Below are 23,276 nucleotides of genomic sequence, written 5' to 3' on the forward strand. Positions count from 1 at the left end.
TATTCCCAGCGAGCCTCGCGCCCAGGGACTCCGAAGGGCGGAGCGGCAACATGGCGGCGTCTGGAGCCGGTGACCCTCGCGATGCTAAGAGTGAAAAGGCCCCGTTCGCGCAGCGCATCGACCCGACTCGGGATAAACTGTCTCCCGCGCAGCTACATTTCATGCGGCAGGTGCAGCTAGCCCAGTGGCAGAAGACGCTGCCGCAGCGTCGGACCCGGAACATCGTGACTGGCCTGGGCATCGGGGCCCTGGTGTTAGCTATTTGTATCCATCCTGGATGTTGACTCAGGGAGACAGCAGGGGAAGGGGCACAGAAGCGAGTAGGAGGATGGCCCAGCGTCTGGTGTTTGGGTGAAATGCAGTTAGCACCCTGACCTTGTCATTGCTAGGGTGCTTTTAATGGGGTGTGTTAATAACGGAATTGGGGTCAGGTCTAGGCTGGGAGACTGGAATCACTGGTTGGGCGGATGGGAGAACGGGTGGCAGGGCAAGTCTAGAAACAGGGAATGCGCGTGTTCCAAGTGGTTTCCTGAACCCTCCTCCCAGACGGTTACACCTTCTACTCCGTGTCCCAGGAGCGCTTCCTCGATGAGCTGGAAGACGAGGCCAGAGCCGCCCGCGCGCGTGCTCAGGCAAGGGCGGCAGGACCCTGACCCGGCCGGGCCTCGCGCCTCTGCAGCCTGCTGGAGCCCCTCCACGTCACACCGTCACCCCGTCGACCTGCTCACAGCATCGCTGGCCTGCTTAGAGTCCTTGGACCATGACTGAGCCCAAGAAGCCGGAGGCTTGGGGGGGGGGGGTGGCCACTGCGGGGGGCCACTGCTCGCCTCCCACCGTGTACAGTGGCTGAGCCTTCTTGTAATTGGTTTCCTTGTTTGAGAGGTGTGTGACCTTGGCTTTTCTCGGACTTTCTGACTTGGTGGCTTAGCCCCTTGGCCTCCTAGGGGCCCAGCTGCTTCGCGGGTGGGTGTGGCAGCTCTGTGCAGCCTAATGTGGGAAAGGTGGGGTCAGGTTAACCATAATAAACTGAATCATCTCTCCCGGAGCCCATCGAGTGTGTGGGGGATGAGAGGTGCTGGAAGCTGCCCAGGCCGTGGCTGGGCAGTGGCAGTGCCCCAGGGAGCTGTAAATGTTTAACTACAGTTACTTTTTCTGTGAGATCTTTCTACCTGATTCCAGGGAGCGATCACTAGGCTGTTGGAGACTGAACCAGGACCTGAGGGGTCAGTCTTCCGTCCCCTGCCCACGAGAACACACTTTAGCGTCACTGCCTTTTGCCACCCCGAGAGAGGGGTGGATGAGGGGTAGGGGACAGCAGCCTCCATTCTTTTTAACTTTTCGCGGGTACCTGCGTGTCCAGGTAGGATCTGGAGAGGATGTCCACTCAGGCGGGTCACTGACCTTGCTGCGTCCTCTGCCCTGGTGACAGGAAGCCACAAAGCCAGGCAGCTGGCACCCCTGCCTCCCACTGGGAGAGGCCCTTCTGAATCCTCCCCTGGCCTCACCCCACAAGGCTTTGTCCGCCAGCTCCTAAGGCACGGAGAGTCGCAGTCCTTGTTTCCAGCGCTTTTATTGGCTGCTGCTGACTGTGGTGTGCGCACGCCTCTAGTACGCTCCCAGCTGGGAGCGGGCCCTCTACAAGCGGCTGGGCTGGGGTGGGCTTGCTTAGTGGTTGACCCTTGGCTGGGGAGGGAGGGTGGGCTGCAGCAGTGGCACCCCACACACAGCCAGCAGTCTCCCCATGCTTGGCTCTTCGCTGTAATGGAGCTGCCTCCTCCATGCCCCCTGGCCTTCTACCCCCTCAGCGCTGGGGTCTTCCTTGCTGAGTTGTGTTGATCAGAAAAGCATCAGATTCTGAGAGCACAAGCCCCATGGTGGGCCCTGGAGTGGGGGGACACCTGGCTTCACTGAATTCACTGGAGGGAAAAGAGAGGCCGCTGAGGAGACCTCAGGCTGGGAGGGGCGACGCCGCAGCCAGGCACTGTGCCCTGGGCTCCCTCCCTCGGGCCCGCCCTCACCAGCCTGCCACTGCCAACATCGACAGCCCCGGCGAATGTCACCCCCTTGCTTGCCCGCTGCTCCTGGGAGCCGGTGCTGCTGCCACTCAGAGAGTTCCTCCGCAAGATGCCTGAGGGCAGGGCGGGGGAGGGAGAGCACTGCGTGAGGGAGGGGGCTAGTCCCCCCAACCAGGGGCAGACCCCCAGGGCCTGAACGAAGAGCGAGCCGCAGGGAAGGAGTCTCAGGAGAAAGGTGGAAGCTGGGCGGCCGCCGTCTCACCAGGGCCCAGGGGCTCGGAGCGCTGCAGGCTGTTGCGGCGGGAGGTGGGGAAGCTGCCCTTGGACAGGCGGCGCTGGCGGCTGGACAGCATGGCGGCCGGAGCCACGATGCCCGGCGGGGGCTGCTTCCCGAGCCGGCTGTACAAGTCCTCAATCTCCTTTTTCTGTACCGTCTGTAGTGCCTCCACCTCGGCCAAGTGCCTGAGGACGCAGCAAGGGGGCATGAGAGGGCTGGCCACACCCTGCTTGCCCAAGGTCGCGCCTCCATCCTCCCGGGAGAGACTCACTTCTGCCGGAGACTCTGCAGCTCGGCCCAGAACTCCTCGTCCTCCCCGCTGCTCTCCGAGTCCTCGCTGCTCGGACACAGGCTGCTGTAGGAGCAGTTCATCCACACCGGGCTGGCGTAGCTCAGGGCTGGGGGGCTACCACCCTCCTCAGCTCCAGCCCCCAGGCCCTCGGTGGCGCGGTCGCTCTCTGCCAGCGCCTCCCTGGTCTCTGGCCCGCCTGCAGCGCTGTCCTCCGTGTCGGAGCTCTCTGAGGTCAGCTGGGGGGTCGGAAGCTGCAGAGGACTGGAGAGAGCTGGGGGTGTGGGTTGCGGCTCAGCTGGTTCTTTGGAGGAAGTCACTTGGAAGCGCCCGACAAGCTGGGGTTTTGCCTCTGCGGGTAGACAGGGCGGGAGGGAGGGAGAGCAGTCAGTGGCGACACAGAGTGGGGTGGGGATGATGGGCAGGGGCAAGTCCGTGGTTGGCGAGGTCTCACCTTCCGAGATGGGCGCCAGTCTCGCTTCACCCAGGAGTGGCCGAGCAGGATTTGGGCAGGCCTGAACAGTGCGGGGCCGTGAGGAAGGAAGCGGTCCAGAATGGAGCCTCCCTCACCCGCCCCCGTGTCCCTACTCACCTCACTCTCTGCCTCTGCCTCTGCAGGGCCCTCCTGGCCATGAGGAGCAGGGGGGAGAGAAGGAGGGGCAGAGGGCAGACTAGGTAAGGGACACGGCAGGGCAGAGGGAGACTGGGACAGGAGGCTGGGTGAGGGGGACAGCAGAGACTGGGCCACAGTCATCACAGCCAGGGAGAAGGCACTTGCCAAGGAGAGGAGGGGGGCGGCAGTAGGGGGGGCCAGGGGAGGCGGGGAGGGGCTGGGAGGGAAGGAATCAGGATTAGAAGTGACTTGGGAGCCACTGGGAGAGAATGGGAGTGGAGCATCAGGTGGGAGGGAGCTCTGGGGAAGTGGGGAGGATGGGGTGGGAAACAGGGGCGCACTGGAGGAAAACGGGAGTGGAGAGCCAGGGGGCTGTGGAACGGGGCTCAGGGAGACCTGAGAGGCGATGGGGGAGAACAGGGAGAGGCCGGGCTGGCAGAGGGCAGAAGTAATGGGGAAGACGGGACCTGGGAAAATGGGGGTGCCAGGAGACAAGGGGGTGCCAGGAGACAAGGGGGTGTCAGGGGCTGGGAAGGTGGAGAAGGCTGCCCAGCTCCTCTGCTCCGGGGAGGTGCCACTTGGGGGCTCTGCGGAGGAGGAGGGCGTGTTGAGATTCCAGTTAGTTCCCAGGCCCCGCGCCCTTCCCAGGAGCACCCCAAGGGCTGGGCTGAGCAGGGACAGAACCCAGAACCTACCACTGCAAGGGTCTGGGAGGGGGCCCGGGAGGGCAGGCAGTGGCACTGGCTCTTCCTGAGGAGAGAAGGGGCCCTGGTCACAGCGGGAAGAGCAGACTTAGGCGAAGGTTTCAGATCGGGGCTGTTAGGCTGGGGATGCCAAAGTGTGTGCTGCGATGTTCATGGTAAAGGAGCGTGACTACAGCTTTCTCTGAGTTCAGGGGGGAAAAGGGTATATTATAAAGAACTGGGAGAGGAAGAGGAAGATAATGTGGCAAAACCCCAACAACTGGCACATCTGGGTAAAGGGTTATCTAGGAGTTCTTAGTACGATTCTTGCAACTTCTCTCTGCAAGTCTGAAGTTATTTCAAAATAACAAGTTAAAAGTATGCATTCAACACATTTTTCTAGAACAAGAGTCGATGACTTTCATCATGTTCTCAAGTGGGGAAACAGCCAGTGTTTTAAGGAACCAAAGGAATTGGATCCAGGGGAGACTGTTGAGGGCAGAGTGGTGAACCCTGGAGCAGAGTCCATTCCTCCTGCAGACGTCCACGGGGGCCTGACCTGGGGGCCCAGGGCATCGTCAGCAGCCTCCACAGGGCCGGTGTCTCTCTTCAGCAAGGTCTCCACTCTCTGGATAATCTCCCGAATCCGGCTCAGGAATCCATCTCGCTCCGAGGGCAGAATGAACTCGTTATACACCTGACAAGGTCAACGGGAGGAGGAGGGCGACCTCAGTTACCTGACTCATCCCTCTCTCCCTCCTCCTGGTCTTTAGAGGCCACCCCTTCAAACCACTGCTTCTGCCAATCACCAACGTGAGGAGTGCCTACTGTGGGCCAGGTACTGTGGGGTATGGAGAGGAGCCAACGTCGACAGGATGCACGCACTCACAACTAACCGCTTCACATCCACGGCCACGTTCAACTCCAACCACAAGTGCGTGGGGGCCACACTCATGTCGCCATTTTGGGGGTCAGCCAACCAGCGCTCCAAGAGGTTAAGTTGCATCTTCCCAAGGTCACAGAATTTGAATCCCAGCCCACCAAACCAGAGCCTGAGTTCCTCCCACTATTGCCCCATATGCTTTTGTACATGGTTCCTGCTCTCATAGGATTCATGACCCACAAAGTTAAGTCAAAGCAGGGCACGAACTGGTAAGTGCCACTTTCACATCCACAGACACCACTGCGCACCGGCTCTGTCCATGCATCACGCCAGGCACTGTGAGACCCAGGGAAGCACGAGACCACCTGCAGCCTTAATGAAATCCAAAATCTACTTCAGGAGACACTGGGTGGGCCCACGACAGGGAAGACCCTTATGAGCAAAGCAGAGACAGAAATGCTATTCCAGGGCTGGTGTCGTGGTACAGCAGGTAAAGCTGCGGCCTGGGATGCCAATATCCCACATGGGCACCAGCGGGAATCCCGGCTGCTCCATTTACAATGCAACTCCCTGCTAATGTGCCTGGGAAGGCTCTTGAGTCATCCTCTACTGCTTTCCCAGGCCACAGCAGAGCACTGGATTGGAAGAGGAGCAGCCGGGACTCGAACCGGTGCCCATATGGGATGCCAGCACCTGAGGTGGAGGCTTAGCCCACTACATCACAGCGCCGGGCCCATTTCCCCTACAATTTAAAAAAATGCTATCCCAAAGATGGAACAGTTCATAGAACCTTGGGTGTGGGGAGAAGCTGGGACAGTCTCACAGAATAAGTCTTCAGAGTTGACCTTGAAGCATGAGTAAGAAAAGCAACATTTTCTGGAGCACCCGTCCTGTGTGGGCACTTGCCATCTATCTCCGTCAGAACATCTTGGCAGAGCAAAATGCATCGCCTGCGCCTACTGATGAGCAACTGACATTCACACAGGCTAGACGCTGAAATCTGAACTCAGGTCTTCCACGAAAGCCCAGCCTGCCCCTGCCCCAGCCTGTCCGTCAGGAGGAGGAGAAAGAAGAATGTAGGCAGAGAGAACAGTGTGCTGCTGGAAACACGAAAGGCACAGCACAGCCTTCAAACAGCAAGAAGGCAAGTGTAACAGAGTGCTGTGGAGTGGAGAGGCCATGGTTCACAATGTGCACCTTACTCTAGAACCACAGGCAACCACTAGACATTCTGCAGAGGGGTGGGCATTTGCTGTAGTTAAGATACCACTGGGGGCGGGGGGGCGGCACTGTGGCACAGTGGGTTAAAGTCCTGGCCTACAGCGCCAGCATCCCATATGGGCGCTGGTTCTAGTCCTGGCTGTTCCACTTCTGATCCAGCTCTCTGCTATGGCCTGGGAAAGCAGTAAAAGATGGCCCAAGTCCTTGGGGTCCTGCCTTCATGTGGGAGACCTGGAAGTAGCTGCTGGCTTCGGATTGGCTCAGCTCTGGCCGTTGCATCCATCTGGGGAGTAAACCAGTGGATGGAAGATCTCTTTGTATATCTCTGCCTCTCTGTGTAATTCTTTCAAATAAATAAAATAAATCTTAAAAAAAAAAAAAAAAAAAAAAAAAACGAAACAGATACCACTTGGGACACTTGCATCCCATACCAGAGTGCCAGGTTCGAGTTCCAGCTCCACTCCCAACTCCAGCTTCTCGGTAATGCACACCCTGGGCGGTAGCAGCTGATGGCTCAAGTGGTTGGGTCCCTACTACCCATATAAGAGTTCATGGTTCCTGGTTTAGGCCTGGCCCAGTCCCAGCTATTTCAGTTGAGGAGTGAACCAGTAGATAGGAGAGCACTGTCTTTTTTTCTCTCTCGGCCTTTCAAATAAGTAAATAATTTAAAAAATGTATTTAGTCCAGTTACTCATGGTGTTTAAGAAAGATTTGCAGTGAAAATCAGCAAGATCAGATCCAAGTCTCAGGGGACTTCTGCTGTCAAGGAGTGGAAGGCGGACTGGCAGGAAGAGAAAAGAGAGGAATGGACCCTGGGCTGGAGGGGAGGCTGCCTGGGCCGGATGGAGTCGGAGTGGTCTGGGGGTCCAGCAGAACCAGTTCTCAGGGTGAGACCCCTGAGCAGGCAGAGGCAGAGGCGAGAAGATTCCGAGGATCATTCAGAAGCCAGTGAGGCCAGAGGGGAGCCTGCAAGGACGGTGACTCGAGGGCCGGTGCTAGGCCGTGCGTGCCAGGCAGCACGGAGAGGATGCTTTAGGGAGCGTTCCTGGAGCCTGACATTTCTCCTGTTCCCGCCCCTTCACTCCCCTGGGGCTGGAAGCCACCGCCCCCACTCGGCGGAAGCTGGCCTCCCACAAAAGCCTTCTCGAAACCAGTGCCGCTGTGGTCCTGCCTCGGGCTTCCTCCCATGCCACCTCCTTGAAACTCCCTTCTCATTCGGTTTCTACCCACACCAACATCCGCTGCCTCTCTCCTCCATCCCTGGGTCCTTCCAGGGCCTTCCTCCCCAGCCCCGACTCAGAACAGGCGGCATCTGCGGAGAGACATCCTCAGGCCTCCGCGGCTTCGCGGGGCCATCTCCCTTCACTCTCAGCTCGGTACTGACAACTCCTGCTTCCACCTCTCCAGCCCTGCCTGACCTACACCCATCCCAGCACCTTGGAGGACCTTGTGCTGGCCAAGACCCTAAAGAAGCCCCTCATCTCCAACTTCCCCTGTCCTTGGGCAGCCTACTCCCCTTAGCACCTCCAAGTGACAAGCTGCCCTTGACACCCCCTCTCCCTATCACATCAACTCAGCAAATATTTATTGAGCACCTACTAGGCGCACTGCACCACCTCAACAGGTTACTGGGTTACAGAACAATGGGCTTTCCTGAAACAACCCTCAGAGCCATTCCTCCTCCCCTGCCCCGTCATCTACCGTCACCTTCATCCATATCAGATTGCTTATGTCTGGTACCCGGTTGAGTCCTCTGCCCCCAACCCCTACCCACATCCAGGGCAAAATGGTCGTCACAAAGCCTGCTCTCACTGTGTCCCACTTTAACTCCCGTGATCGTGGATAAGCTGGGCCCCTCCGCCGGCCCCACCCTCACCTTCCGTGGCTCTCCTTGGGATCCCTACTCCCCTCTGATGGTGGGGTTCTCATGAGGTCCTCCCAGCCCCGTACCCCAGGTCACTCACGACTTGGAACGCCTCTGCCTACAGTGTGCCTGCAGCCAGCCATGCCTTTTCTACCTTCACTGTCTTCCTTCCCTTTCTGCCCAGCCTGGCTAAGTCCCACCTCTTCCCGTGGCTGCCCACGGCCCATCCTTGACCCAGAGCCACGGTATCTCCCACCTAGCACCCACTTCCACGCGCAGCACTTGTGTGCCATGTTAGTGTCAAATTGTTCCAGCAACTTCCAAGGAGCCAAACCTCAGAAATCTCCCACACGGAGATTGAGGGGTCTCTGGGGTCACCGCTGGGAGTGCCGGCCAGTGCTTCAAGAACCCCTGCCACGGGGCCAGCATTGTAGCTAAGTTGCTGCTTGGGATGCCGGTTTCTCATATCAGAGTACAGGTTCAAGTCCTGGCTAGTCCACTTCCCATCCAGCTTCCTATTAATGCACCCGGGGAAGACAGCTGACAATGCCCTACTTGGGCCCCTGCCACTCATGTGGGAGACCAGAACGGAGTTCCTGGCTCCTGGTTTCTGCCTGGCCCAGCCCTGGGCAGCGAACCAGCAGATGGAAGATCTCTCTCTCTCTCTCTTATTCTACCTTTCAAATAAATAAACCAATATTTTTCTTTTTGAAGAAATCACCATTCTACTTGCTAGTTGCCCTCACAGAAAAAATTAATTAATAAGCAAGACAAAACCCTGCTGTGGGATCCGAGGCGGTGGTGGCAGCGGACAGGAAGGAAGCTCCTGCCCCAGGTCCACTCTGTCCTCATCTTGCTCCCCCTCACCATGGCAGCTGCGATCTCTTCCGGGCTGTCCCCATCCAGATCAAACCGGAAGGTCACCATCTTGCTGTTGTGGGTCTGCAGCTGGCACTCGACCACTCTGTCATTCTGGTCGGAGACCTTCAGGGTCAGCAGAGGGAGGCGGTCAAGCCCTCCGCCCTCACCTGCCTCCGCCAACCCAGCGCCACTTCCAGGCACTCCACCCTCCAAGTCCGGTAGTAGAAATGGTAGTAGAATGGCTGCCCCGTGGGTGCCAGGCACACTGCCAGCCCCCTTTCTGGCTGATCTCCACTCCGCTGGGCGGCCCCTCCCGGCCCCGTGGGTTACTCTCCATCTCCCGTGCCGCTTCCTTACACTGGTGACGCGCAGCCGGGATCGGGGTCTGCGCCGGAGGTTCCTCCCCGGAGGCCTTCTCACCCGTCCCGTCCCTTCTCCCACATCACTCAGGCCTGATGCCGCATCTGATGCGTAGCTGGGGGAGAGACAGGAGATGGAAGGAGCATCAGGTGGGCCCTGGGACCTCAGAACCCCGGATGTTCCACCTGGCACCCAGCTCATACCAGAACATACCTGTCCCCAGGTGAAAAGTCACTGCCAGGGCCAGAACATGGGATGGACACAGCGAATGCCTGAAATAGGATAAAAGGTTCACAAGGTCAAGGGCAGATAACTGTTGGGGTCCAGGGAGGTGGTATCAAAGGTGCTTGGGGAGACACTAGGGAGACAGAATGGGAGCAGGTGAGGACTAGGGTGGTAGATTTCTAGGGACACAGGGCTGGGTTTCACAATGAAGGGATAGGTCCTAGGTTTGGGATGGCTGCGAGCCCCTCCCATGACCCCCCCTCACCGAGGGCAGGCAGAGCCGGGTCTCAGCAGGGCTGGAGGGCACCCCCCCAGGGGGCTGCAGGGCAGGATCTGAGGCATCCAGGAAGCCAGAGGAGCTGAGGTAGCCATCAGTCTCGCAATCCGCTGGTGGGGGATGGAGGGGTCAAAAAATATCAAAAGGAGTGGTGGGAAAGGAGGGGCTGACCGAGCAGGGAGGCAGCCGTGGGCTGGAGGCGGAAGGAACGTAAGGGACAGTGCTGCAGGGTGGGACTGCCGGGTGGGGGAGGGCCAAGGCCCAGGGTTCCACGACCCCAGCTCAGGCAGGACTTACAGGTGGTGGATGAGTAGCTGGCGTGGCGGAAGAGGAAGGGCTGGTGCTGGTCTGCCTCTGGCTCCTCGGGCTCAGGGGGGAAGGCGCTGGGAGCCCCAGGAGCCATGGGAACCGTTGCTGGCGGAGGTCCGGGCTCGGGCGGGAGGGCCTGCAACTCTCGAGCTTTGCGCAGCTTCTCACGCTTTCGCTGGATGGCAGCAACCCGTTCACGCACAGCCCGGGCCACTGGTTGGTAATCAGCCTCACAGACCAAGCCCAGCGCCACCTGGAGCGGGGAGGGTGAGGAACACAGGTTAGGACGCCCCGCTCCCGCTTCTGGAGGCCTCCAGGATATGGGAGGGAAGGAACCACTTACTGATTACCCACTGTGTCTGCTAACTGGCAGCTGCTAACATTACCATCACCCTGGGGTGGGGGAGATGAGTAAAGGTGACTAGCTCATGGTTGCAGAGGAAGTCAGCGGTTCTAACGGGGCGAGGGGGCGTTTAGCAACACCTAGGGACACTTGTGGTTGTTGGGACTGGAGGGCAGGTGCTTCTGTTCTGCTGAGTAGAAGCCAACCTCCTGCCACGCACAGGACAGCTCCAAAGCAAAGGGCCAAGGTCAAGAATCTCTTGTAAGTGATGGATCAGGATTTGATCTCAGGTCCGCGTGGGCCACACTATAGAGACTGGCTCTTCCGCCACGTTTCCAACATGCTCTCAGGCTCTTGACTCCCCACACATGGTCTCACTCTGCAGCGGTCACTTCTCTGTCGAAAACCCCGTAGCTCCCCCCATGCATCCCCGCTCAGACCTCCTAATCCAGCTTGCAAGTCTCTGCCTTCACACCCGTGTCTGTTCCCTTCCACCAGCTTCCACTCACCACCTCCTCTTCCATGTCAAGCACAAGCTTTGCTGCGTAAGTAAAGGGAGCTGGCAAGGGGATCTGACTTAATCTGAACCACTTGAGTTTAAATCTAGCGCCTTCCTTGGGAAGTAGGAGAAGATATGCAAACTTGGCCCATTATTGTTGCACAGCCGGTTAAGCTGCCACCTGCAGAGCCCGAATCCCATATGGATGCTGGTTCGAGTCCCGGCTACTCCACTTCTGATCCAGCTCCCTGCTAATGCACCTCAGAAAGCAGTGGAAAATGTCTACAGTGTTTTAGCCCCTGCACCCACTTGGGAGACCCAGATGGCTCCTGGCTCCTGGCCCAGCTCCAACTGTTGCAGCCATTTGGGGACTAAACCAATAGATCTTTGTCTCTCTAACTCTGCTTTTCAAATAAATACATCTTCAAAAGAGGGACAGGCAGTGCAGCCAACACTTCCGATCCAGCTCTCTGCTGTGGCCTGGGAAAGCTGTAGAGGATGGCCCAAGTGCTTGGGCTCCTGCACCTGCTTGGGAGACCAGGAGGAAGCTCTTGGCTCCTGGCTTCGGATCGGCGCAGCCCCGGCTGTTGTGGCCATCTGGGGAGTGAACCAGTGGATGGAAGACCTCTCTCTCTGCCGCTGCCTCTCTGTAACTCTGCCTTTCAAATAAATAAATAAATCTTAAAAAAAAAATACACAGCCTCTCTAAGCTTTGTTTCTTCATCAATAAATTGGGCTCACATGACCCTGCATTGACAGAACAGAACAGCGGCGGTTAAGAAACATCTAATACAAGTGCAAGTGCTTTGAGCCCCGTTTGGATGTGGGCTGATAATGAGCTCCTACCATGCACCAAGCACTGTAGAGACGGGAAAATCAGAAAGCTCAGTCTCTGCCCTGGAGTTCATAGCCCGGTACAGGTGAAAGACAGGAATGCACCCAGGCGCAAAACAAACCAACCCGCTGAAGCGGGAAGAGGCATTTGCATTTCACTTGGGAGAGGGAAGTTCTCCCAGGAATCGAAGGTTCTGAGCATGGAATATGGAAAAACAAGAGAAGCGGGGAAAGCAACACAGCGGAAGGGAGACGTTCCGCGGGAGCTCAGACAGGGGGAGGCTGAAAGAAAACAAACAAAACCCGGGAGGCTGGAGCGCCTGGCGGGAGCGGCGGAGACACCTGCTGCCCGTGCTGGGAGGGGCGGGTCAGCCGCCCCTCCTCCGCCTCAGGGAGGGGCTACACAGTCCGGGCTGGGCGCGGGCGCCCCTCCCTGCCCACCTCACTTATGTTTAGGCTGTTTTCACGCAGGGAAAAGGCAACGACGGTGAGCTGGGTGGGGCAGGAAAGTGGGAGGGGGCCCTGTCCACGCCCAGCAGCAGAACAACTCGCCCTCTGCTCACCATCTCCTGGGCCACCTCCTCGGCCGCATCCCGGCCCAGCTGGAACAGGAACTCGATGGCCTGGTTGTCCCGCGGGCGCCCCCCACGCCGCACGTCTTCCATGCGCAGCCAGAGCTTGAGGCCCGGCTTTTCGCCGTCGTCCTCCTCCGCCAGCTCCACGTGCACGCCGCGCTCTTCGCGGAAGAAGGCGTGAGCTAGGAGGTCCTGGATGGTGAACCTGGCGGCGGGGCGGCCGTGAGCAAAGCCCGCAGCCGCCCGCGCTCCCGCCGCCCCCGGCGCCGGCCCGCCGCCCCACCTCTCGTTCTTGTCCGTGCGGATGCAGCCTTCGATGATCTCCTTCACCTCGGGCATCTTGACCTTGTAGAAGCTGTTCGGCTTCGTGCCCTTGGGGACAGGGGTGCGTGAGGCCCTCCGCCCTCCGCCCCGCCCGCCCCGCAGCCTCGGGCGGCCGCGTGAGGTCGCCCAAGCGTGGCGAAAGCTACAGCTGGGTTTGATTTCCAGTCCCAGCTCCTCGCGGGCTGACAGCGTGACCTTGTCCAAGCGTCCTGCGCACTGTGTTTTCTCGTTTCTAAAAACGCAGGGCAGAACATTTGTCCGCTCCTCTGCAGGGCAGCTGGAGGTGTGGGATGGGAGAACGGACGCAAAGCCGGGCGTAATCGCTCGCGCGTGCCACACGCGCCTATTATCATCCTACACAGTCGGGGCTGGGGGCGGGCGCCCCTCCCTTCCCACCTCACTTGTGTTTAGGCAGTTTTCACGGAGGGAAAAGGCACCCACGGTGAGCTCCATGGGAGGGGGCCCTGGAACTCCTTCTCCCCCCCCCCAACCACGCCCCTCTCACCGAAGTGACCTTGCGGTAGATCTGCGCGGCGTTCTGGCACTCGGAGTACGGGTACTCGGAGGTGGCCATCTCCAGCATGCACATGCCGAATGCGTACACGTCCACGGCCTCATCGTACTTCTCCTCGTACATCTCCGGGGCCATGAATTCTGGGGTCCCTGGAGGATTCACAGCCGGAATTAGGCTGCTGAGCCCCACGCCCCTTCCGGGCCCGCTCACCTCCTGGGCGCACCGTAGGCCAGGCAGCACCGCGGTGCGGTGACCCATTGCTCACAATGTGTGTGTATGCGGGTGGGGTGTGGCGAGGGGATGCCATTGGTCTCCCAGCTTTCCTATGGGCCCCTAGTTCCGTGGATCACCAAGGGCCCTGCTCGGGGAGGGGGTCCCCAGGTTCTTTTCTGACAACGGGTCGGGGGAGGCAGGAATGGCAAGGACCCTCCTGGACTGACGCACCGATGACGCTCTTCGCAAAGGAGGCGCGCTTGAGCGTGGCCAGACCCAGGTCCCCGATCTTAACGGAGCCCGTCGGGCCGGTGATAAAGACGTTGTCGCACTTGAGATCCCGGTGCAGGATGGGGGGCACCCGGGAGTGTAGGAAATGAAGCCCCCGCAGGATCTGCCGGCTCCAGCGCTGGAGGACTCGCGGCTTCATCTCGCGGAACCGCCTCAGGTACCTGCGAGAAGGCGCAGAGCGGGGGGATCGCTGTGGCAGGGAGGGGAGCGCCCCCTCGCCCCGCCCCCTCGCCGGCCAGCTCCTAGCCCAGGTCGGCGCAGGGCCCCGGGGGAAGCTGCAAGCGGGTGTGGTGGATGGACACGAGCTCACAGAACGGGTCTGGCAGTAAAGTCGCAGATAGGGTCACGGCCAAGGCGCCGTGCGAGCGGCCAGAAGGGATGACGAACTGCCCCGAGAGCGTGGGGGCGGGCTTCGCAGAGGAAGTAACTTTTGTGTTGCCTCTTGGAGGAGGAGGAGCAGAAGTTCAAGGGTGAAGAGTGGAGGGGATGGAGGCTTTCCAGGCGGAGGAGATCCTGCCCCACGACACAGAGACAGCTGGACCCTAGGATTCTGTGAGCAAGTTAGCTAATGTGGATTTTACTCCCTGGACTGTGGGAATCCTAGAAGGGGGTTTCAGGGGGCAGCCAAGAGGTCGGACTTGCCGCTAGGAAAAATACCCTCCAGGCTACAGGATGATGGGGCAGCGTGGAGGGGCAGCGCTGGGGGAGGGGTCAGTCTTTAAGGGGCTGGGGCAGGGCTCTAGACCAACGCCCGTGGCCGCAAGGTGAGGGCAGGCGTTAAGAAGGGACTCTGAGGAAGACGGGTGAGGTCGGGGGGCAGGGGGCCGGGGAGGGGTAGCCTTGACTGGACTCTTGGTGGACGTTGCCATTCACGCAGGCAGGCACACAGGTTGGGGGAGGGGAGAATGCGAGCCTGTTTTGCCCCTGGAGGTGGAGCACGAGGGGCCTGAAGTTTGGGAACAGTAGGCACACACCCCGGCCCTCCCGCCCCCCCCCCCCCCAGGCGCAGAGCTCACGTCTTGAGCGTGCCCGAGGTCATGAGTTCGGTGACCAGCACGATGCAGACCTGGCCCCTCAGCACTGACTTCCATGAGTCGTAGAAGCGGACGATGTTAGGGTGCTGCAGCCCCTTGAGCATCTCCACCTCCTCCGAGAAGCGCTGCCGCTCGGCCCGGGACAGTTTCCGAGTCTGTGGGAGGGGGAGATGGGGGTCACGGCGGGCCTTGTGGAGGGGAGATCAGGGCTCCGGGGGCAGAGTTGGGGAAGCGGTGAGGACAGGAGCCCACGGATGGGGTCAGGTTGGTGGAATTGCTCACCCAGCAGGGTGCAGACCCCGAATTCCCAGTTGGTCTCCTTGGGCTGCTCTAAGGACACGCCTAACCTGGGCCTGGGGCAGCCCTCCTGGACCCCCCGCTGGACACAAGCGTCTTTATGCCGCCTGCTGAGCTCAATAGCGCCTTTGTGGCTGCCCAGGCAGGCAGTGGGGCGGGAGGGGGCGCCCAGGGGCTGGCAGCAGGCAGGCAGCAGGCGGACCGCGGGCAGGGAGTTGGGGCCGGCAAGGGGGTTGGCCTCAGAAACTGGGAGCTGCTAGATCCAGACAGAAGGCAGGAAGGCTAGTGGGGCGGGGGGTATATAGAGAAAAGATCCAGGCCTGGGTGCCAGAAGACTGCTCCCACCAGGGCCATACCCCCCTCCCCGTTCCCCAACTTGGTCCTCTCCCCTTGCCTGGCTCGCAGCCTGGGGTGTGGCACTGGCAGGCACACAGGGCTCATGGGCCGTGGTAGAGAGACCCTCCCCCAGGTTGTCCCCCACTCTGAATCAGGAGCTTCAAGCCCTTAGGCAGAGTGGAAGCAATGGGGTGAAAGTCCTTCCAACCAGCATCCTCCTCAAGCCATGGCTCAACGCCTTCGGGGCTGGGAAGGGAGAGCCCAGGTAGGCCGAGGGATGAGGACTGGATTCAGGCCAGGGCTGGCATTTCCTGTCCGGGGCCCTCCCGCCCAGCTCCCCAGAAGCTGTGAAGCGCAGAAGTCTGACTGCTCCGGGAGCCTGGGAGGACCCCTTTATGCCACAATGGCCCTAAACTTCCTGGAGGTGGAAAAGGACCATGGCCCAGTGTGCAAAGAGGCGGGCCAGTCCACAACTGAAGTCTCAGAAGGCAGAACAGGAGAGGAAGAGACAGGCAGCACTCAGGGCACCTTGCTGACAAGCCAGGACCAGGGCCCCTAGATCTGAACCGGCTCCCCTACTCTGTTCCCCATCCTATTTTCTGCCTTCAGGGGTCTAGTATGCAGCCTTTAAAGTGAGAATGTCTGTGCCCGTGGAGGAGCCACCCTCCTACACCACCACCTGCCTCAGTTTCTCCTGCTGCAGCCTAGAGGCAGATCCTCAGGGCCAGGACAAGGGGGCCTGGGCATTGGAGTGGAAAAATACATCCTTCCCTGGATGTTGTCCTCCCGCGCTCCCATCCCATGAGCTCCAAAGGGGTCCCATCCCGAGGTGCCACCGAGGGGGCGCCCAGCCGCACCTGCAGCTCACACCAGGCCACCTCCACCGTGGTGTCGGTGTCTAGCCCACGATACACCGTCTTGAAGGAGCCACGTCCGATCTCGATGTCAAACTTGAGGTATCGGCCGTCCGGGGACGTTGCCACAGCCTGGGTCTCTGTGTCCTCTTTTTCCTCCTGCTCTCGCTGCCGCTCGCGGGCCGCGGCATCGAGGACCCTCGGCTTCTCCCCGGACCCTGAGCCTCCTGCGGATCCCGTGAGCTCGGGGCGAGCGGAGTCTGCAGCCTTCACAAGGGTTTCCCCGGCCCACGTGCCCTCGGGGAGTTCTAGAGAGCTGGGTGTTGGGCTCCTCGCCGGCCCAGGACCAGCGGAGTCCGGAGGATCGGGGGGATCCGGAGCGGGCGGGGCTGGCTGGGACCAAGAGCTCAGCAGCCCCAAGTCGACGGAGCTGCGGCGGCTGACACGAGAAGAGCGCGGCCGGGGCTCAGCCTTCCCGGAGAAGCGGCGCGTTCGGCGAGGAGGGGGTCCGAGGCGGGGCGGCCCCGCGGTGGCGAGAGGCGGCAGGGACCGCAGGGCCAGGTCGGCCTCGGTCTGGGACATGGACACCGCGGTCTCCGTGGTCCGGGGTGCCAGCATGGGGAAGGGCCGGCCGCCGCAGGGCCGAAAGCCAGACGGCCGGAGCGGAGGAGGCCTGACCAGCAGACTGGCTGGGAGCGCAGCGCTCGGGCGTAGCGGCTGGGGCCCCTTGCCCCGCGTTCCGCCTCCCTTGCAGCCCCGCCCTGGCCCCGCCTCCGGTCGAGCCCCCGCCCTTACCCCCCGGGGCCGCCCCCTCCCAGCGGCGTGGATCCCGGCGTGCAGCCCCTCACCTCCGCCGCCGCCCCGCCCCCGGCCGCTCCCCTCCGCTCGGCGCCCCGCCTCCGTCTCTGTCGGAGGAGCGCGGAGTGTCCTCACGCATTAAGAGTGCGCAAACCTGTTTGAACTGGGACCGGGAAGGGGGGTGGGGGGGGGGTGGCGAGGACACTGGGACAGGGAGCGGAAACGTGACCACGGCTCCCGGGCCCTAGTGGCGGAGTGGCTAGCAGGAGGCTACCACCCGCCTGCACACGCCAGATAAGGCAGCACCACTCGGTCCTAATCATCCAGAGTAGCCCCAGGCCGAACAGAGGTCAGCGGAAAGGTATGGTTTTCTCCGACTCCTTCGTCCCTCCGGTCTGCGCGGGGATGGGTGTGTGCGCTGCAGGGCTAGTCCCTCCCCCAAACCAAAACCGAGCTACCCATCTCCACCATCCCACTTGGCCGCAGCCTGGCCCTGGGCAGAGTGGCTGTTTTTGCTGTGGGCTCTCCTTCCTCCCTCTTCTGTTTGCCAAAGTCTCCAATAAACCGAAGTCCGCATCCGGTTTACCCCCACCCCCAGCTCCCCCTAGCCACAACTACCCCACCCAGACCAGCCAGGTGGAGGGAGGGGCTTCGGAGTAGTTCAGGACTTTCACATGGGACGGCGAGGGAGCCCTAAATGAGTCCAATTCCGAGAGAAAGCGGTCTGTCCCCAAGCTGTGCTCCGTCAGCACTCCACCACGCGGCCCACCCAGCAGATGTGAACCCGCGTGCGGCCCAGGCGTTTTCCTTTGCAAGGGTCACAGGTCTCTCCTGGCTCCCAGGCCTGGGTTCACGCACCTCTCTCCCAGCAATCACTTGAAAGGCAGGCAGTGGGAGCTGAGATTTTAATATCATAAATCAGTGTCAGGCCCTGCCTCTCACTGCCAGGCCTGTTGCTGGGCCTCCTCTCTTCCTGTTGCCTGGAAGGCTGCCTGCAGCCAGGGCTTCCCGTGTCCCCTTGGAAGGATCCGGCACCAGCCTGAGGAGGGAGGCGGCAGCAGCTGGGAGTGGGAGGGGAGGAGACAGAGGCTTGAGCAGGTGCGCGCACTTGCATGGACTCAGGTGTGTGAACACATGTCAAGTGCTCGGGTGACAGACCCTGGCTGGGGGCAGTCTAGGGTGCGATAGGAGGCAGGGCAAGCAGAAGCAAATCTTTTCTTGCTGGCACCTCAGCTCATCCTACCAGGGACAGACGTACAGGGTACATGAGGAACCCATTCCTAGGTCCCAGCATTCGAGACTGGAGCCCTGTGGAATCTGGTGGAGTCCTGATCCAGTCTGTGGGGATTCTGGGTCTGTCTCCTTGTGAGAGCCCTGGACAGGTGGGAGTCAGGTGTGTGCTAGAAGAACTTGACACCTCGGCCGTCGCTGATGGTGATGAGCTCAGCTTTGTGCTCCTGCTGTAAGGCCTGCAGAGCCCGCAGTAGGGTCGCCTCATCCAGCCCATGGAACTCTGGGGAGGAGAGACCAGCAGTCAGGGACACAGCTCTTCTGGGGGACTGAGGAGAGCAGTCGAGCTGGAAGCTGAGACCTCTTGGAGCCATGTCATACCTATTCCTTCCCCAAGGGTACTTCAAAAGGCTCACGGAAAGTGGAATTAGAAGTATGAATCGGGGCAGGTGTTTGGTGCAGCAGTCCAGATACCACTCGGGATGCCCATATCAGAGTGCAGAGGCTGAAGTCCCAGCTCCATTCCCGATTCCAGCTTCCTGCTCACGTGAACCCTGGGAGGCAGCAGTGATGGCTCAAGCAGTTAGGTCCCTGCCACCCACACGGGAGACCTGGATGGAGCTCTCAGCTCCTGGCTTCAGCCTGGCCCAGTCTTGGCCATTACAGGCATTTGTGGGGTAAACCAGTGGATGAGCAAGTCTCTCTCTCTGCCTCACAAATAAATAGAAACATTTTTTAAAGATTTATTTGAAAGGCAGTTATAGAGAGGACACAGAGACAGAGACAGAGACAGAGCGAGCTTCCATCCACTGGTTCATTCCCCAAATTGCCACATTGGCCAGGGCTGGGCCAGACTGAAGCCAAGAGCCAGGAGCTTCTTCTGGGTCTCCAACGTGGTACAGGGGCCCAAGTACTTGGGCCATCCTCTGCTGCTTTCCCAGGAACATCAACAAACAAGAAACAAAAACAGCTAGGACTTGAACCGGTGCTCCAGTATGGGGTGCCTGTGTCACAAGTGGAGGCTTAACCTGCTCTACCATAACACTGGCCCCCAAACACAAACTTTTTAAAAGTATGAGTTAATTTTGGTGCCAAACAAATTGAAATCCATGCTTAGTTGCTTCCTAATATGCATTTCCGATGTTTTATGGAAAAAATATGCACCAAATTAAACTCATCCTTTTTACCCCATTTTCCACAAACTTATCCTTCCAAAGTATATGGCGCTCATACACTTTCACAGCTGCCACCCGCACTTCCGGGTGCACTCTTCCACACTCTTCCCCCGAGGAGAGGGATGGGAGAAAGCCGAGGTCAGCATGAAATGGCTTTATGCTTAGTTTCCTCTCTCTGGGCCTCCTTCCCCTACCATGTAGTGTCTGCTGCACAAGAGTGACACCATCTGCTCTGGGCCACAAAGAAGGGCCCCTGACAACCAGGCCTGAGGAGCTCAGGGCCCTCGTGCCCAGACACAGTTAGGAGGGCCTGTCCTAACACAGAGGTGCAGCCAGCACTCTGGCCAGGAGACTGGTAAAGTCTAGCATCGCTATCTGCCCTTCGCTAGTTCAAAGGCACAGGGCTGGGAGCCAAGGGCCAGCCAAGTATCTGGAGATATGGTAAGATACTGCAGGGAGATGTGAGAGGCAGCAGGCAAGCCCTGACAAGCAACAGGCAAGCTGCGGGGGACCCGCTCAAGTCAGGGAGCTTGCCTGCCGAGGGAGCCTCCAGCTCTGCCCAGCCTGAGTGGTGGGCTGGGCGAGGCTGCAGCGCTGAAGTCATAGTGATGGTGGGAGCAGCAAGCAGAGGCCTGCAGGACAGGAGGAAACAGCAAGAGCAGGGAACTGTGCCGGGGTAGCTGGGGCCTGGCAGGCCCGGCAGAAAGGTGAGTGCCCCCATCCCCCTCCAGGCAAGACTGAAACTTTGGGTGATCCTGGGATCAGAGTAAGGAGTCGAGAGAAAAGAGCTGAGAAGGGGTTTACACTGCATAAAAATCAAAGGGTATCCAAATCCTCGCCTGGCCAAGGACCAAAGTGTTTAAATGGGTTGGGGGTGGAGCTGGGGGTGTTGGCCCAGTCCCTTCAGCTGACACCTGCAGATCTTGAGCCCTCTGTGAGAATAAAGGGTGAGAGAGCCTGAGTCAGCAAGGGATGGGATTTCAGGCTTAATCTCCTGTGCAGGTTCCTCACCTGCCATCGACAGCACTGACTCTTACCTTTGCGTGGGTCACACCTGCCCCTGAAAATCTTGCCATGCAGACTGCACCCCCAGAAAAGTGCACCCACACCCACACAAACCAAATGTGGGCTTTCTGCATGTGAATTCTGGTGGTTTATGGAATCCTCAGACCTGAGTTAAGGGCTTTCATATTAATAACTCAGAGAAATGGGAAAGACCAGAGAGAGGACTCAGGCAGAGGAGCATTAGGGGAAGGCATTACCCTCATCCTCTGTGTCTTCCCCATTGGTCAGTTCATACAGGGTGAACACGGAGTTGTTCTGGCCACTCCTGGAAACCTGTGGACACAGAAAATGAGGGCTGAGTAAGGATCGAGAATCTTCCACTCTTTGATCCAAGAACGGTGCCTACTGCCAAACCTGGGTTCGCTTCACCTCTGTTAGCGGCCTGAAAAGCACAAACCCTACAGGTGCTATATTTGTATGTGTACACACACACCAGGAACCACGAAACCACAGGCTTCACGCGCCCGAGCAGTGACCTCTCCTGGCTGCTCTCCTGCTCAGGAATGGGTGGTGTGTGCGGTATATTTAGGCTGTTGATGCTTTCCCCCCTCTTTGCTCCCTTGGGAATGTTTGTGGCTGGTGGGGACTAGGAATCTGAGGGAGGGAGTCTTCTGTCCCCACACCCACACAGTTCACAATGCCTCATTCACACTGTGGATAGCTCTACAAGGGTGCAGTGGGGGCGGGGCCCAGGTTTGTTTTGTTTTGTTTCGCTCCCCCTTCCTTTCCCCATTTATCTCCTGTGGCCAGAGGCTCCAGCCAACAACAGCATCCATGGTTGCCAGCCTGCCTTCTGCAAACATGCCCTCGCGTAGCCTCCGGCCTCCCACAAGCACAGAGAGGTCTGTGCAGCCAGGGAAACTGAGTCACTGAAGGGCTGGCTGGGAGGCCTGCACCTCCTCTTCCTGCCCCTCCCCACTTGGTTCAGGCTCCATCCAGGAACACCAGGCACAGGTACAACTGTCGCCCGCCATGGGCACGGGTTAGCACTCAGCAGCAGGATGGCCTCACCCACTGATAGATGAGTTTCCCCCATTCTTCTGGCCTCCGCCACATGATCAGGAAGCTAGACTTGTTCTTATCCAACCACTCGAGGTTCCCTGGAAAACAGATACTCATGAAAACATCGTGCCCTAAAAAGGGACAAAGAGGCAGGTACCAAGGTGGGAGTGAGTGGAAGAGACTCAGCTTTCAGAGAGAGAGAGTTGATTTTTATTTTACTAAAACACTCATCTCTTTTCCCCACCTGTCTTCAGGTTTTGGGCAGAGGCAGAGCGATTTCAATTTTGTATACAAATGGGGAGCCAGCACCCAGAAACTGGGCTGTCTCCCATATACCTCATTCTGGGCTTTAAGCCAGGGAGAGGGAAAAGTTGTTAAAAGGCAAAGTCTTGTGCTAACCTTTCCTCAGGAAAACCCAAGTAGGGAGAAGAATCAGGAATCCAGGAAGCCAGACCCACCTTTTTTCCTCAGTTCCTCTAATACGATCTGGATTGATTCCATAGGGAGCTTCCCTGGGAGAAGGTTAAGGGAGTGGCATACACACGCACTGGGTGGGATAAAAATCCCAAGTCGATTCTACACTGAGAACCACCTGCCGTCTGCTCCCTTTCACACGTGTATGGGAGCAACTTCTGAATGAGACACGCATGAGGTAAAGGAAAACTCTTCCTGTTAAAAGGAGTTTTAGGGGCACGTGTTTGGTGCAGCAGTTAAGACACTGATTAAAACACTGCATATCCTATATCGAGCTCCGAATTCCAGCTTCCTGCTAATGTGCACCCAGCAGATCACAGCTCTAGAACTTGGGGTCCCTGCTACCCACATGGGAATTCCTGTATCCCTGTCTCAGCTGATGAAGGCCTCCGTACAGCAAAACAGTGGGCGGAAAAATTTGGCTCTGCCTTTCAAATAAACAAATATTTAGGAAGAAAAAAAAAAGAGGTTTAGGAAATGAAAGGTACTACCATTCCTCATCCTCTGTCCCCGTCCCTCCTTAGCCTTTCTCCACAGATGGTTTAAGGATGACTCAGACAGCAGGAAGAAATGACCCTGGCTTCCTGGGAGGAGGGGGAAGATGGAGAAAATCATTAAAGGTAGTGCTGGGGTTTCAGCTGCACACAGAAGAGGGAGGCGCCAATAGCCAAAGGGCCCAGGGCAGAGAGCCTAAGACCTGAGCACTCACCGCAGCCTAGAACCAGAGGGTCTGGTACTGCCTATGGGGGCAACACGGGCGTCTGCCACGCCTATCTTTCCTAAGTCCAGCTTGGGTGGAAACCTGCCCACCGTGGGTTAGGGCCAGGGGCCGGGGTGGGGTGACGTCCGGGCGTGTGGGACAGGTGCGAGTGCGTGCGGGGGCCGTGGGAGAGCCTGACGGAGGATACGCTGAAGCTTGACGTTGTTGAAGAGCGGGCTCTCCTGCGCTTCCATCACCGTCATGCTGGACTGTTTGTGCAGGCGGCAGAAGGACAAGACCAGCGAGCACCACGCGGCCAGCTGCTTCTGCCGCGTGTCCACGTTCGGCTGTAACCTAGGTGAAGGAGCCAGGCGCAGAATTAGAAGGCGGGAGGCAACACCTGCCCAGAGGCGCGTCTTGGGGGAGGGGGAAGTGAGGGTATTGTTGGGAGCCGGGTCTTTTCTCCCCCTCCCTTGGTGAGTCATCAGGGCTGAACCCAGGCCCGGGGATGGGAGGGAGGTACAGCGGGGCTTCTCGGGGTCTGAGCCTCACGTAAAGAAGGGCGGGAAGCGATACTGCCACGGCCACTCGAAACTCATCGCCATCGCAGTAGCCCAGGAAACCCGGAATCTCCCGGCAAGGTACTTCCGGTCTCCACTTGGGTCCGTCCGGGCAGAAAGCACAGCACAAATGTTCCGGATGCCTCTCAGGACACAGGTGCCCGGCGGGGAGGAGCCCTTATCGTCAGCCAATCTCGTACGGCGGCAACGCCTCACCTTTTAGAACCGTAGAAGCTTTGCCGCCCGAGGACGACCGTGAACTCACCAAAACAACGCAGTTT

At 59.1% G+C, this 23,276-nt stretch overlaps 3 protein-coding genes across 9 annotated transcripts; 1 reads left to right on the forward strand and 2 right to left on the reverse strand.

The window, feature by feature from the left end:
* The first annotated feature begins 24 nt into the window (after positions 1-24).
* COA3 (cytochrome c oxidase assembly factor 3) lies at positions 25-1,045 on the forward strand. The gene is made up of 2 exons (XM_002719408.6): positions 25-264; positions 547-1,045. The coding sequence occupies exons 1-2, from the start codon at positions 51-53 to the stop codon at positions 651-653; spliced, it is 321 nt and encodes a 106-aa protein (XP_002719454.1). The 5' UTR covers positions 25-50; the 3' UTR covers positions 654-1,045.
* Positions 1,046-1,554: 509 nt separating this feature from the next.
* WNK4 (WNK lysine deficient protein kinase 4) lies at positions 1,555-16,746 on the reverse strand. 7 transcript variants are annotated; one of them, XM_008271524.5, is made up of 19 exons: positions 15,995-16,746; positions 14,487-14,659; positions 13,411-13,631; positions 12,958-13,115; positions 12,412-12,500; positions 12,117-12,333; positions 9,866-10,130; positions 9,557-9,678; positions 9,280-9,338; positions 9,064-9,181; positions 8,713-8,829; positions 4,437-4,574; positions 3,890-3,944; positions 3,174-3,781; positions 3,036-3,096; positions 2,564-2,933; positions 2,278-2,477; positions 2,019-2,128; positions 1,555-1,916 (listed from the first exon to the last, which is right to left on the reverse strand). In XM_008271524.5, the coding sequence occupies exons 1-19, from the start codon at positions 16,607-16,609 to the stop codon at positions 1,914-1,916; spliced, it is 3,699 nt and encodes a 1,232-aa protein (XP_008269746.4). In that variant the 5' UTR covers positions 16,610-16,746; the 3' UTR covers positions 1,555-1,913. The 7 variants fall into 7 exon arrangements, 6 of the variants coding, with proteins under 6 accessions (XP_008269746.4, XP_008269745.4, XP_089173877.1 ...); XM_008271523.5 differs by having other exon boundaries at positions 1,555-2,128; XM_089317751.1 differs by lacking the exons at positions 9,557-9,678; positions 12,958-13,115; positions 13,411-13,631; positions 14,487-14,659; positions 15,995-16,746 and having other exon boundaries at positions 1,555-2,128.
* A 934-nt stretch (positions 16,747-17,680) lies between these two features.
* On the reverse strand, positions 17,681-23,066 carry VPS25 (vacuolar protein sorting 25 homolog). The gene is made up of 6 exons (XM_008271522.5): positions 22,988-23,066; positions 22,644-22,789; positions 21,720-21,773; positions 21,271-21,359; positions 20,457-20,532; positions 17,681-18,302 (listed from the first exon to the last, which is right to left on the reverse strand). Exons 1-6 carry the CDS (start codon positions 23,038-23,040, stop codon positions 18,190-18,192), a joined length of 531 nt encoding a protein of 176 aa, XP_008269744.1. The 5' UTR covers positions 23,041-23,066; the 3' UTR covers positions 17,681-18,189.
* Positions 23,067-23,276: the final 210 nt, after the last annotated feature.

The sequence above is a fragment of the Oryctolagus cuniculus genome, chromosome 17, assembly GCF_051225735.1.
Source record: "Oryctolagus cuniculus isolate XC-2025 breed Fujian yellow rabbit chromosome 17, ASM5122573v1, whole genome shotgun sequence".
Classification (NCBI taxonomy): domain Eukaryota; kingdom Metazoa; phylum Chordata; class Mammalia; order Lagomorpha; family Leporidae; genus Oryctolagus; species Oryctolagus cuniculus.